Consider the following 13,512-nt stretch of genomic DNA (forward strand, 5'->3'; position numbering starts at 1 on the left):
TTGTTCAGTTCTCAATTATCGGGCGCGAGGACCACCATTTGAGGCGCGGGCGCTGCAATCGCTGTGACGTGCAGGGTTGGATCACGTGATCTCGCTTCGCCCTGGTGAAGGAAAGCTGGCGGTTGGATGCGTTGTTTTTACCGTGACTTCACAGTGTTTTCATTCCTGAACAGTGTTGTGTTGCTCTGACTTCAACGTGCAGACTTCAATCTGCAGACTACACAATCCTGAAAGTTGCAATAAATGTTGCTGGCGGCGTGCCACAGTGCACTACGTACGCAATACCACTGTCACGGCCGCTGACAGTGCCTCTGTCACCTCCCTCTTTCTTTGTTGTTGTAGTTATTTCGAGCTTATGGGGTTAAAATGAGCGCCGCTCATGAATGTTCACATAAAAGCAGAACCTTTCTGTTTCCACATGGGAGCCTTGTTTTCAACGAAAAATGAATGTACGAACAGTCCAATTATTTTAAAATAGGACGTAAGTGTGAACATGTGAGGGAAGTTGCCTTCTTTACATTCAAGAATGGGTGCCGTTTTCTAAATTGTCAGAGAGTCAATATATAGCCCAGAAGTATAGTACTTTTCCCTTTATTTTTGTTGTTAATTTTCTCTTTTGAGGTCTATCTCGTAGCCAGTTGCTTCTGCATGTTCGGCCAGCACGTTCGACGAAACCTTCTTCTTACATCATACATGTGCCGCTCCATTTTTGTTAAAGTTTACTTTTCTCGCCAAGGTAACATCTACCGCAGTCTGCGCCACCCACAATCTTCTTCCTCAGGTGCCCGTCACCATATGTGTACCTACCTGACCATGGGTTTCCATCCGCCAGTAACGTAGGGAGAGGATGGCACACCAAGCCCATACTCCCCCCCCCCCCCCCTCGGCCCCCTCAATTTTTTACATGGTATATGGCGCACAAAATAATGGTCTACCACATATGCCTGGCCGGCTCAATTCTAATCAAGGTGGTGCCTCCCTCCAAAAAAAAAAGAAAACTAAAATTCTGCCTATGGCCCCTGCCGTCTGCGACTTCAGCTCACTGGGTTCCTCACTTATAGATTACGTCTGTAGAATGGGCCCATAGCCACTGCCACTTCCTGTCAATGTTGTTGTCATCCACAGGCGAAAGTGTGGTCAGCTTCGAAAACTGATTCGTCTTCTAAAAGCTGCCATGAAATATCACACAGCTTATGAATGAAGCTGTAGAAAAAAATGAAGTGGGCACTGGCAATTTCGCTGAGACATGAAATTGCCTTTTAGATCATGGTATACTCAAGACCTCGCAGCTTGCTCATTTCTTGCTCATTCAAGGGTGGAAAAGGATACGGCTGGCTGATCGCATTTTGTTTTTACTATCATGATTTACCCCTTTGTGGAAGTTCTGGGACTGTTCACCAATACTCGTAATTTTCACCCTTGTGTGGTGGCTTCACGACAATCAAATGTGCAACGTCTGGCCACCGTTGAAATTTTGCGGAATAAATGTTAGGATTGCGTCACGGAGAAAAGTTATAACTCTCAAGGTTGTCTCGCGTTTGCCCGCAATCATAACAGAAAGGTTAGAGCTTGATGTGGCTGTAAAAATGCTGTGTTGCTTCCCGCAAAGCGGGAGTAAATGTCAACAAAGTGGGAAATCCGCTTGCACTGTGCTTTGTAGGGCTAAGTGTGCTAATGAAAAATGTAAATTTGCGCATGCTTGTCATGTCATTCGTGGCCCGTCTTTAGATTCAAACCTACAATGAAAGAAGTAGCGTGGTTGCGCGCACTTCTTGTAGCAAAGATAAGTTTGCTTACCATTGATACCCATTTGATCCTTGAATTCAACACGGAATGAGTCGTTACCTTTTACAGAAGCAGCATGCTCGGCCTACGTGGTTTTCATATAGGTTGCCATAGCAGAGGACGCCGGCGGTCAGGCTTTATGAAAAGCGTAACACTTTTTCGTAGCAGTTACTTAGCACTTCGTACAGCCATTGAAAAATCTGCAGCAGTATTTCACCGATTTCTTTGGGTGAAGTACAACAACAACAATAATAATAATAATAATAATAATAATAATAATAACAATAATATTTAAAGGAGACGTGAAAGCGGCTGCAGGCTGAGCGCGAGGGGGTGGCGAAGCAATCCCACCAGGTACGTCACAGGGATGCCTTCGGCCATGGTATGTCCTCGTGCCCAATACTCCAACTAGGAAACCAAAAAACAGGGTCAGTGGAGGAGGGATTATAAAAGGATGCAATGGCTTGGGGGTCTCAGTTGGAAATCTCCAAACATTTTTGATTGCATTCGTTGCTGGTACAGCTGGCACCAGGATGTAAGAAATTCTTTTTTTTTTTACATTGTGACCAACTTCTTTCCCACCCACTGGCTGGAAGTCAGGGGGATACTGGCATTGTCATAGCTGCTTGCAGTATGTGATACAGCTTAGGGGAAAATTTAGTGCGATGAACAAGTCATTTATATGGCTCGAAAAGGAATTCAGGCCTGGTGCTTTGTTTAATCAGCATTTCTTATGATGAAGCTGTACAACTTGATTTTTTCTTATTATTGCTTGCTCATAATTTGCTTATTCTCTTTTAGTGTCCACGCTGCCAATGGGAGCTGCAGCGGTTACATCGACCATCAGCACCATGACACCAACTCCAGTGGCGACAAGCGGTAGTGCAGTAACTGCTCCACAGTCGAGTATGGTTGCAGAAAATCTGACCGAAAAAGCACGCACCATGACGACACAGGGTGGTAAGTGTCACCGCTTGAAAGCTTGGGTGATGACAGATAGAAGCAGTTATTGCGCAGATGTACAGTTCAGTCTAATTCTGCGACGCCACTTCAACGAAATTTTCGCTGCAACGAAAAATTCACGATTCCCCGTCAGCAGTCGTCTATAGGAGTCAATGCATAAGTATTGTCGCCACAATGAACACTTTCTCTTCAATCATCCCGCTTCAATGAAATTTTACGATGCAATTCCAGGCTCAGATACTTATTGCTATGCATTAAACCCAATCTTGAACATTTCGATGCATTTTCAGAGCTTGAAAATGTGTCAACGAATGTTTCTGCGTTGGCACCACCAGAAACCACCGCTGTTGAGCAAGCATGGGCGCCGCCATTGCTCGATAGCGATGGCAATGAGACTGTTCTGCTGGCTTGCTTTCGAGCCGCAGACGATCCGAAGCTGAAGCTCAGTCGCTCAGTTCATGGTTTTCTTCACGCAGCTGCTGGGTGGAACTGCGAATGATGTCTTTTTTGATTCCAATGCTTATCATTTTATTCGCGCTTGGCCAGTGTGGTACATAATCAGAGCGGCTGTTCGTCCGCATTATCAACAAAATCAGCTAGCCGCGAGTTACGGATGATAAGAATGGCATAGAATAATGCAAAAGTCGCCACTCTAGAATACCCTACCTCAATCTCGGCGTTGTCGGATACTTTTGACGGCGGACTACTGGTATTAACGGGTTGATGCAACTATTCGGTTCTTTTATGAAAGCGGTTTTAGGCATTGTTTCAGCGTGCTTTTTACCATGGCCTCGCTATGCATGAGTGAGAATCCCGTTGTGACGCTGCTGGTAAAGAATAGGAAGCAGCTGACATTTTTTTAATTTTGAGAGTACACGTTTCTTTATTTTGCTAGCTCAGATCAGCTATATATTTTTTACTTCACTACAATGAAATTTCCGCTTGTACAAAATTTTTCCCCTGCCCCGTCAGTTTCGTTGTAGCGGAGTTCGACTGTACAGTCAACGTCCGATTTCCCGGATGCCCAAAATTCCGGACATGCCTAATTTCCCAGACTCACCTGTGGCACCGTCAAGTTCCCCTTAAAGTCAATGTATTAAAAAGGCGGAAATTCCAGACGCTTATAGGCTTTGGCATCCGATTTCCCTAACTTTTTACTGTTAATCGCCGACCCAACATCACCACTGACGCCGCCATTTTGGTTAGTTTCATATCCTCGCGCCGCCAACCGCCGCATCGCGCTGCGGCTGCCTTAACCTCGAAATTGCATGTGTCAATTCGTTGACAGCTGTAGTTTAGCGGCTTTGCCAAGCCAAACCTCACTGTGTTCGTTCCATCCAGCATGGTCCATGTGTTGTTTTGCAAACTCCGTGGTTGTGTGTACGGTTGATCGTTTGCTGCTACGTGCTATCTGCAGTGATCACGTTTCCCGACCTTCAGCATCCACCGAGTTTCTAGCAGTTTCGTACTGCGCTTTTCGTCGAGTGGATTCGCCGTTTACAGTGATGGCACCGACTGCTCCTTCGTCTTCACTCATTATTTGTCTTTGTCTGAAATAAAGTTGAAAGCCTTCGTCCATGCCTTCGAAGAGCACAAAGCCCCCTCGTAGGCTCACGATGGGAAAAGCTACACTGTTGACCTCGGGTCTCCCGTCGGTATGCTAACGGAATCGTGGAAGCCGGTTACGCAAGATACTCTGCGGAAGTGTTTTCGCCACGGGGCCTTCACACTCGACGCCGAGACGGCAGTCTCACCCCAAGTGGACAGCATGTGTGACGAACTGCCACCCGCGCATGTTTCCTTCGAGTATCTGCGCGCTGCCGGCGCGTCGATTCCAGCTGGGATAACCTTTGAGGGCTTCGCTGATGCTGACAAAAACCTCAAGCTATGTGCGGATTTGACTGATAACGAAATCATTCGTCAAGTTACGGAGGATTCCGCGACACCGAGAATGAAGAGCCATCTCCTACGCCAACGAGCTCGGAGTTGAGGCGAGCACTGATGACACAGTGGCAACATGACGACTGAAATTGAGGCAGACATGATCGCGGGCAAGTGGAATGCCGTGCAAAAGAAAATAGGTGACTTCTTGGTGCCCAAGTGCAAACCAATAGGTAGCGCCGGCCACGTCGGGTTTCTGTTTATATAAATATAAATGGCTCTTTTCAGAGCCACCTAGACGATTAGTTGCCTGAATTGCAATGGGAATCTTGTACTCTGGTCGTTACCCCTCTCCGTCAGCGAAAAATACCTACAAAAGAAGGTGCGTTTTTCACGTGCATTCGTTTTTCCGGACTGCCCGATTTTTAGGACACTTTCGCGGTCCCTTGAGGGTCCAGATAATCGCACGTTGACTCTATTTGCAAGTGTTTCTGCATAGGGTTGCTGCTAAATTCCTTTGGCAACACGTTGGATCATGACTAGCACAGTGGTGTGCCTGCATGATTATACCTATGTCGTCGTCCAAGACAGCAGGCTATTTGCATGCACATTTTTACACATTTTTCACCATTGAAATGCTCAACAATGAACTTTTTTGGTGCAATAATGCACCTGAATGTATATAAAACTGATACCACTCTAAAGTTGGCGATTAGAAAAATGAGGAGACCAGTACAGTTATGAGAATGCTGCCGCATTTGTTCTGATCTGCTACATTTCATTAAGGCTACTATGTGCATGCTACGTATCGGAGAACTTTTCCGACGCTGCTGCAATTATGGCTTTCAATATTTTGTGGGATGCACAAAATTGTCCTTTGCTACCTTGAAAGCCAAGGGAACTTGGGACCAATGCCAGATGTCACTATCTAGTGTGAAGAGCACCATTTTTTGTTCTGCCTTTCTCAAAACTCCTTGACACTCACACTGCACCGACGCATGCAGTGGACTGTTTGCAATTCAGACTTTGATATTTCGTGCTCTTGGTTGATTCAAATTTCCAATTTTTGTTTGGCCTATGTTTTCGATTTGTCTGGAACTGCATCATGGGTAACTTTGTTGGTTCATACTTTGTGTGTGTTTTGGGAGGAAATATTAGCTGGCTTTGCTAAATCTAGCGGCGTAGTTGTGCTCAAATATTAAAAAAAAAAAAAGCCAGAATTATAGCCAATTGCCTGCCTCCATTTGTCAGAGCATTTAAAACAGTAAGACGGTGGCAATAGACATAATATGCCATCTTTCCTTTCTGGATACGTTGCACCAAGTCGTGCCTATGCTAAGTCAGTGGTGTGACAGCTGTGCCAATTGCGCCAAACTGCGTTCAAGGACCAATTCTGCTACATGCGGCTACATTTCCACTATTCTGTGCCAAAGCTGCGACAAACGTAGGGTTGGCATATTTTGTAAATGAAACTACAACCTCTCAAAGTTTAAACTTCCTATAGCATCAGTCTATCCTTACGTGCACACCCCATGCTACCATGGGTAGGAGTACTGGCTGGATTACCTTTTTATCACAGCATAGACCGCTTCTATGACGTAAGTCACCTAAGGAATGCATATGCACTATTTAAGTAAAAACACTGTTCTCCAGAGGCTACAGATGTGCAAGGTTGGTCGGACCGGCAGCCGTGCCATTCGGAGAATTGAGTCGTGCAGCAGGGATGTAAATTCTTATTCCCTTAAATTTGCAAATGTTCAAAAGTTAACGTTTGCAAGGCTGCTGTGCCGAAAAAACGAATGCCGAAAGAGAAGCGCTGTTGCAGAAAGTCGCCTACTAACTTTTCAGAGCTTCTCGTTGATGTGTCGGAATTCCCCGAATTAACAGCAACCGAATTTCCTCTTGCTTTAAGTGCGATGTCCGAAGCACTGATGACTGCGAACCACAACTCGAATGTTGCACATGCACCATGCACGCCCTCATTTTTGTAAACAACGTGATTCGTTGCTTTCATAATCGGAAAGTTGTCTCCATAACCCGCTCCAGAGCGTTTTGTTGACTCGGCACCAAACGGCACATATGCAGCTGCGACCGATGGGGCTATTACGCGATTTGTGCTCATTCTCATTTTGAAAGGGCAGCGCAAAGACACTGGGAAAGAGAAAAGCAGTAAAGACAAACTTCACTGTCTTTACAGTGGAGACAAAATCTACTGTTTTTCTTTTTCCCCTGTGTCTTTGCGCTGCCTTTTCAAAATGCCAGTGGTGTGAAAGTTGCGCAATTTGTGCCAACTTGCACTAACTGGAAATTACTGCGCCATACTGCTTGAAAAGCTTGAAAAGCACAATAAGAAAACAACTTCTTTGGTGCAAACAGTACAGAAAAGTGAAAAAAAGAAAAAGAAGGTGAGGAAAGAAACAGATTGACGCCAAGCTAACTGCTTTATTTCTCTCACAGCATCGCATGTACATGCCAAAAACTACATACATTGCATACACACGCACAGCTTCGTATTGTATGTATACTACGGTCGAACCCCGCTACAGCGAAACTCACGGGGTGTGGAAAATATTTCGTTCAAGCGAAAATTTAGTTGTAGAGAAATCGAAAAAATATAGCTTATCTGAGCTAGCAAAACAAAGGAATATTTATTGTAAAAAATTGAAAAAGTGTCAGCTGCTTCCTATTCTTTCCCAGCAGCGTCTCGAAGCGATTCTCAGTCATGCACAGCGAGGCCATGGTGAAAAGCACGCTGAAACAACGCTTGAAACCGCCTTCGTGAATGAGCCAAACAGTTGCATTGCTGTCCGCCATCAAAGTGTATCCGACAATGCCGAGATGGAGGCAGGGTATCATAGAGCGGTGAATTTTGCATTATTTTATGCGATTCTTATCATCACTCGTGGCTAGTTGATTTTGTTGATAATGCTGACAAACATCCACTCTGATTATGTACCATGCTGGCCAAGCGCGTATAAAATTATAAGCATTGAAATCAGAAAAGACATCGTTCACAGTTCCACCCTGCAGCTGTGTGAAGCAAACCATGAACTGAGCGACTGAGCTTCAGCTTCGGATCCTCTGCGGCATTAAAGCAAGCCAGTGGCAAAAGCAGGCCAGTCTCATTGCGATCGCTATCGAGCAATGCCTATGCTTGCTGCACATCGGCGGTTTTTCGTGGTGCCAATGCGTGTTTTAGACTTCGTTGACGTATTTTCAGGCTCAGAAAATGCATCAAGATGTTAAAGATTGAGTTTACTGTATAGCAATAAATATCTGAGCCTGGAATTGCATCATGAAATTTCGTTGAAGCGGGACGGCAGAAGAAAAAAAAAAAATGTTCCTTGTGGCGAAAATATTTGTGCATTGACTCGTATGGACTGTAGATAGGGAACCGTGAATTTTTCGTTGCAGCTGAAATTTCATTGAAGTGGCATTCGTTGTAGGGGGGTTGGTCTGTAACAGATAAAATTCCATAATACATCGCACCACAACACCTGAATGTACATGCGTGATGTCATGTTCCACATGTAAAACACAATATCCTAACCAAGATGTGCACGCAAAAATTTATATTCTACGGCATGCAAAGAAATAGACGTATCGCTGATACAATCAGCTCCGCTTTTCTTAATGTACTATGCTTCCAAAGCAAGCCGTGCATCTTAAGGGGAGATGCTACTCGAAAAACGATTTTCTTTAATAAGAGTCTGAATTTAACCATAAGGTATGTAACTGCGCAAAAAACTGACGGAAACAAGAAGGAGAGAAAAAGGACAGACAAGCGCAGACTATCAACTGACGCTTTATTGCAAGAACGAGGCAATATATATAATAGGCAGAAAAAAGGAAGAGGGGGCAAAGGGGGAGGAGAAAAAAACACGAGGGACCAAATCACCAAACTTAGGCACATCAAGCATAGCACACCCGTCATACAAAACCAAGATAGCTTAACTCCTTATCATGTATGGCCACAGAGGGAACACTAACACAAGACACAGATTTCTTGTGAATATGCGCAGCCTCAATAAGTTCGCGCACTCTTTGGTTCTTATGCCGGAACAACACAGAAGTATCACCGAACAGCGGAGCGCAGCCGCATTTCTTACAGTGGGCTGCCAGATGAAGGCCGGAGTGGCCTTTTAAAGAATTAAAATGTTCTCGAAGTCTAACATTTAGACAGCGACCTGTTTGTCCCACGTACACACGACCGCATGACAAGGGTATGGAGTAGACAACACCGGTGATACAAGATACATAATTATGACTATGACTAACATTGCATGTGTGTTGCTGGACATTTCGCTGATTCGCGACTCGTCTATCTACTTTGGCACATAAAGTGGATAACTTGTTCCTGGCAGAAATAACCACTTGGACATCATATCTTGATGCAACCTTTTTCAGGCGGTGGGTAAAACCATGAATATAAGGAAGAACAGCAAAAATTTTATGCTGCGCCTTCTCATCCAGGTCACAACCATTACCTGGACCTCCTTTATACTTCTTAATCAACTTCTCGCAGACCTTTACCAATAAGTCCCGTGGATATCCTGCCTGTCTCAGTTTTTGCACCTGCCCAGAAAAACTGTTACCGACTAAATGAGTGCAGGATTTCTTCAGTGCAGAGCTAAAACATGAGAGTGCAATGGCATTTTTAACCAGTTTCGTATGGCCGGATTTGTAGTTCAGCACAGGTTTTACGGACCTAGGGGCATAGCACCAACACACATGGGTGGGCGAGAACTGCAGCTGCAGATCCAAAAATTGGATACACTGGTCCTTTAGGTATTCTGAAGTAAACTTCAGGCCAAGACCACACTGCTCAAACCTCTTTAGAATACCTGCCGACATATCTTCAGTTCCCTTACGGAAAAACACAATGTAGTCATCGACATAACGAAAAACTCTGATTACAGAAGCCTGCAAGACCGGTTGGAGCGCCCGATCAACTCTACTTAGAAAAATATCACTTAAAACCGGTGCCACCCTAGACCCTATACAAACACCCTTCCTCTGCAGGTACACCTCACCTTGGAAAAAAATGAATAAAGACCCCAGGTAAAAGAACAAAAGTTCCGTGAAAGATTCAACTGACATACCACTTAAACCTATGAAGGCAGGTTCATCATTGTGATACGTAATGCATTCTTTCACTGCGGTCAAAAGGTGATTATGGGGTAGAGAATAAAAAAGGTCCTCTACGTCAATGCTCACAGCGTCACAATCAACGGGGTTGTCATCACGTAGGAACTGGACAATCGTTTCCGAGTTAGGTGCAATGTACGGGTCGTCTATATATAGAGACGTTAAGCATGTTTGCAAGAAACCAGACACACAATACTGCCACGTGTCGCGTTCCGTGATTATTGCGCGAAAAGGCATCCCAATCTTATGCGTTTTTGCAGTGTAAAATACTTCAAGCTGCAATTTATCCGCCTTTTTTACAGACTGCGCAAGTTTCTGCAGGTTCATATCGAGCAACAAGGCTACAGCTTGTTTTTTCCTTTCCGCTGGCTTGACTGACGTGGTCCGGAAATTCTTTTGCACAGCTTGTAATCAGAGTTTTTCGTTATGTCGATGACTACATTGTGTTTTTCCGTAAGGGAACTGAAGATATGTCGGCAGGTATTCTAAAGAGGTTTGAGCAGTGTGGTCTTGGCCTGAAGTTTACTTCAGAATACCTAAAGGACCAGTGTATCCAATTTTTGGATCTGCAGCTGCAGTTCTCGCCCACCCATGTGTGTTGGTGCTATGCCCCTAGGTCCGTAAAACCTGTGCTGAACTACAAATCCGGCCATACGAAACTGGTTAAAAATGCCATTGCACTCTCATGTTTTAGCTCTGCACTGAAGAAATCCTGCACTCATTTAGTCGGTAACAGTTTTTCTGGGCAGGTGCAAAAACTGAGACAGGCAGGATATCCACGGGACTTATTGGTAAAGGTCTGCGAGAAGTTGATTAAGAAGTATAAAGGAGGTCCAGGTAATGGTTGTGACCTGGATGAGAAGGCGCAGCATAAAATTTTTGCTGTTCTTCCTTATATTCATGGTTTTACCCACCGCCTGAAAAAGGTTGCATCAAGATATGATGTCCAAGTGGTTATTTCTGCCAGGAACAAGTTATCCACTTTATGTGCCAAAGTAGATAGACGAGTCGCGAATCAGCGAAATGTCCAGCAACACACATGCAATGTTAGTCATATTCATAATTATGTATCTTGTATCACCGGTGTTGTCTACTCCATACCCTTGTCATGCGGTCGTGTGTACGTGGGACAAACAGGTCGCTGTCTAAATGTTAGACTTCGAGAACATTTTAATTCTTTAAAAGGCCACTCCGGCCTTCATCTGGCAGCCCACTGTAAGAAATGCGGCTGCGCTCCGCTGTTCGGTGATACTTCTGTGTTGTTCCGGCATAAGAACCAAAGAGTGCGCGAACTTATTGAGGCTGCGCATATTCACAAGAAATCTGTGTCTTGTGTTAGTGTTCCCTCTGTGGCCATACATGATAAGGAGTTAAGCTATCTTGGTTTTGTATGACGGGTGTGCTATGCTTGATGTGCCTAAGTTTGGTGATTTGGTCCCTCGTGTTTTTTTCTCCTCCCCCTTTGCCCCCTCTTCCTTTTTTCTGCCTATTATATATATTGCCTCGTTCTTGCAATAAAGCGTCAGTTGATAGTCTGCGCTTGTCTGTCCTTTTTCTCTCCTTCTTGTTTCCGTCAGTTTTTTGCGCAGTTACATACCTTATGGATCAGTACCAACTAGCCCAACTTACCATTCTTCTGAATTTAACACAAATTGGCATGCTAATTGAGTTTTTTCTCCTCTTTTCAAATATGTCATTTATTTTCATGTAGATGGCTTGGTTTTCTTTCTGCAGGTCAGATACTGTAAAAATATCGCCATTGTTATGCAACAATTCTGACCTATAAAAATTTGAGATAAAGCATGCAGATATAGCTGACTATGATCCTTTGGAACTGTAATGTGCAAAAAACTATATAAATTTTGTGTGTAAAAAGGTGAAATACAATAATAAAATGGAAAAATTTACTATGGCTCTAGTTGCCAAATGCTTTCAATGTTATGTAATTTTTGAAAAACATAATCAAGCAGCACTGACAATCTGAATAGATACTTGCATTCTATGGGCCTTCATCATGCTATGTGCAAAATTTCATAGAGGTATGACAATTCTAAGTATACGAACTAGCGTGTATAAGAAGCACAGATCACACAAAACTGCAAAAGGAGAAAAACGCATTTGAAAGTTTGAAACCTTTTTTTTTATCATAGAGTTGTTAGAAATGCATAATCTTTGGCCATAATGTTCAACAGAACTTTGAAAAGCACTGCAAGTTACTAGAACTGTCCTGCAGCATAGGTTGTGCCCTCACGGTCCTTGCGAGCACTCTCTTCTAGCCGTGCCCTTTTCACTCCACGACGACGGTGGGCCCTTGCTTCTGCTGTCAGACGCTCGAACATTCTCTTGATGCGCCTCGCATCGCAGGAATCACTGAAAGTAACTAGATCTCTAGACGGCATTATGTTGAGCTCTTCCAGGATTTGCTCGAAAGTAGTATGACCCTTGTTGAACCACAGGATTGCCATAGCTGCGGCAGTCTCGACAACCGTTCGGGAGACAAACTTAGTCTTGGGGCAAAGTAGCCAAATTTTGCTGTTCAGGGATTCCGATGCGTTCTGGGTTTTCCCTTTGATGCATCGAGCAAGGAGCTTCTCATCCGTTAGCCGCTTATAAATGGGCAAAACAGCCAATCCCTGTGCTTTTGTCAGGAGAGGTGTGTGGCGTGGTGCAGGTTCGCCAAGTGCTTCACCGCAATGATGTTTGCACCACGACTCTGTTCCTGCAGGGCAAAACTTGTGGCTGCCAGCATTGTCAGTAGAGCATGAGTGGAAGTACGAAGCCCATACTGCAGTGTACATATCCCGTACACTTCCCCTGTTGCTTGTTATGGCAATCTGATAGTATGTTTGGAGCTTCTGAATGACTGGCTCTTTCATTTTCTGCCCTCGTGGTAATGGCACATGCAGCTTCCGTTGCGCGGTGCCAAGTCTCTTGGCCACATGATTAGTGCAGTCTTCTTTTTATATATTGACAGCACCATAGATTTTTGACTCTGCAACTGCACTATATGCTTTGCTGTCACCGTCACTCAAGAATGTCATGAAATGCAGTGGGGTGTCATAAGTTAATGTTCTCGGCCAAATGCGCATTGCAGCCTCCGTTTCCATGGCATGGGAGGAACAGTCTGCATTTTTTTCACAGACTGGGCCATGGAAGGCCTGCCACACTTCCTCGTCTGGGCCCATATCCTTGTGCCTACTGCATGTCAGGCAGTAATTTGATATGATCTCAAAGTCTAAGCAGAGGCCAGTATCTAAGGAGATAACTGCGCCAATCCCGTTGTGGATTTTGTGGCCCCTCTTCTGCCAAGTGCCGTCGAACATAACAGCCACATTAGTTTCGCCTGCTACTTCTTTCATCAACTCTCTGGATTGGCGCAAGTTTTCACTCACAGCTGCCATGGCAGCGGTGTGCACCTTCTTTGCTATCGAAAAAAATCCTCGGTGGTGCATTGGCTTTGGGAGTCCAATAATGGAGCAAAATCTCGACAATTGCTCATGCCCAATGCCGACAGCGCGTGCAGCCACCACCGCCTTCACATTTACAGCGAAACTATCTCGGGAGCTCCCACTGTCGTACCGTTGGCTCACTCGGCTGCTGCCATTCACCGTAACACGCAGTGACGTATAGGAGCACGTACAGGAGCAGTGACGTATAGGAGCGTCTTTTTCGAAGAAGCCGAGTTTCTTTTCAGAAGCACTGACGAAAGAAAGCGCAGCGTCAATCCCTTCATCG

General features: G+C 44.7%; 1 protein-coding gene across 3 annotated transcripts in view; it reads left to right on the top strand.

Moving 5' to 3' along the window:
- LOC119175661 (transcription elongation regulator 1) overlaps positions 1 to 13,512 on the top strand; it is a 253,503-nt gene that overhangs the window by 43,326 nt on the left and 196,665 nt on the right. For all 3 annotated transcript variants that reach the window (XM_075881832.1, XM_075881834.1, XM_075881833.1), the window contains exon 5: positions 2,587 to 2,745. In XM_075881832.1, the coding sequence (XP_075737947.1) occupies positions 2,587 to 2,745 (159 nt within the window). The remainder of the gene's footprint in view (positions 1 to 2,586; positions 2,746 to 13,512) is intronic.

This window comes from Rhipicephalus microplus, chromosome X, assembly GCF_043290135.1.
Source record: "Rhipicephalus microplus isolate Deutch F79 chromosome X, USDA_Rmic, whole genome shotgun sequence".
Lineage (NCBI taxonomy): Eukaryota > Metazoa > Arthropoda > Arachnida > Ixodida > Ixodidae > Rhipicephalus > Rhipicephalus microplus.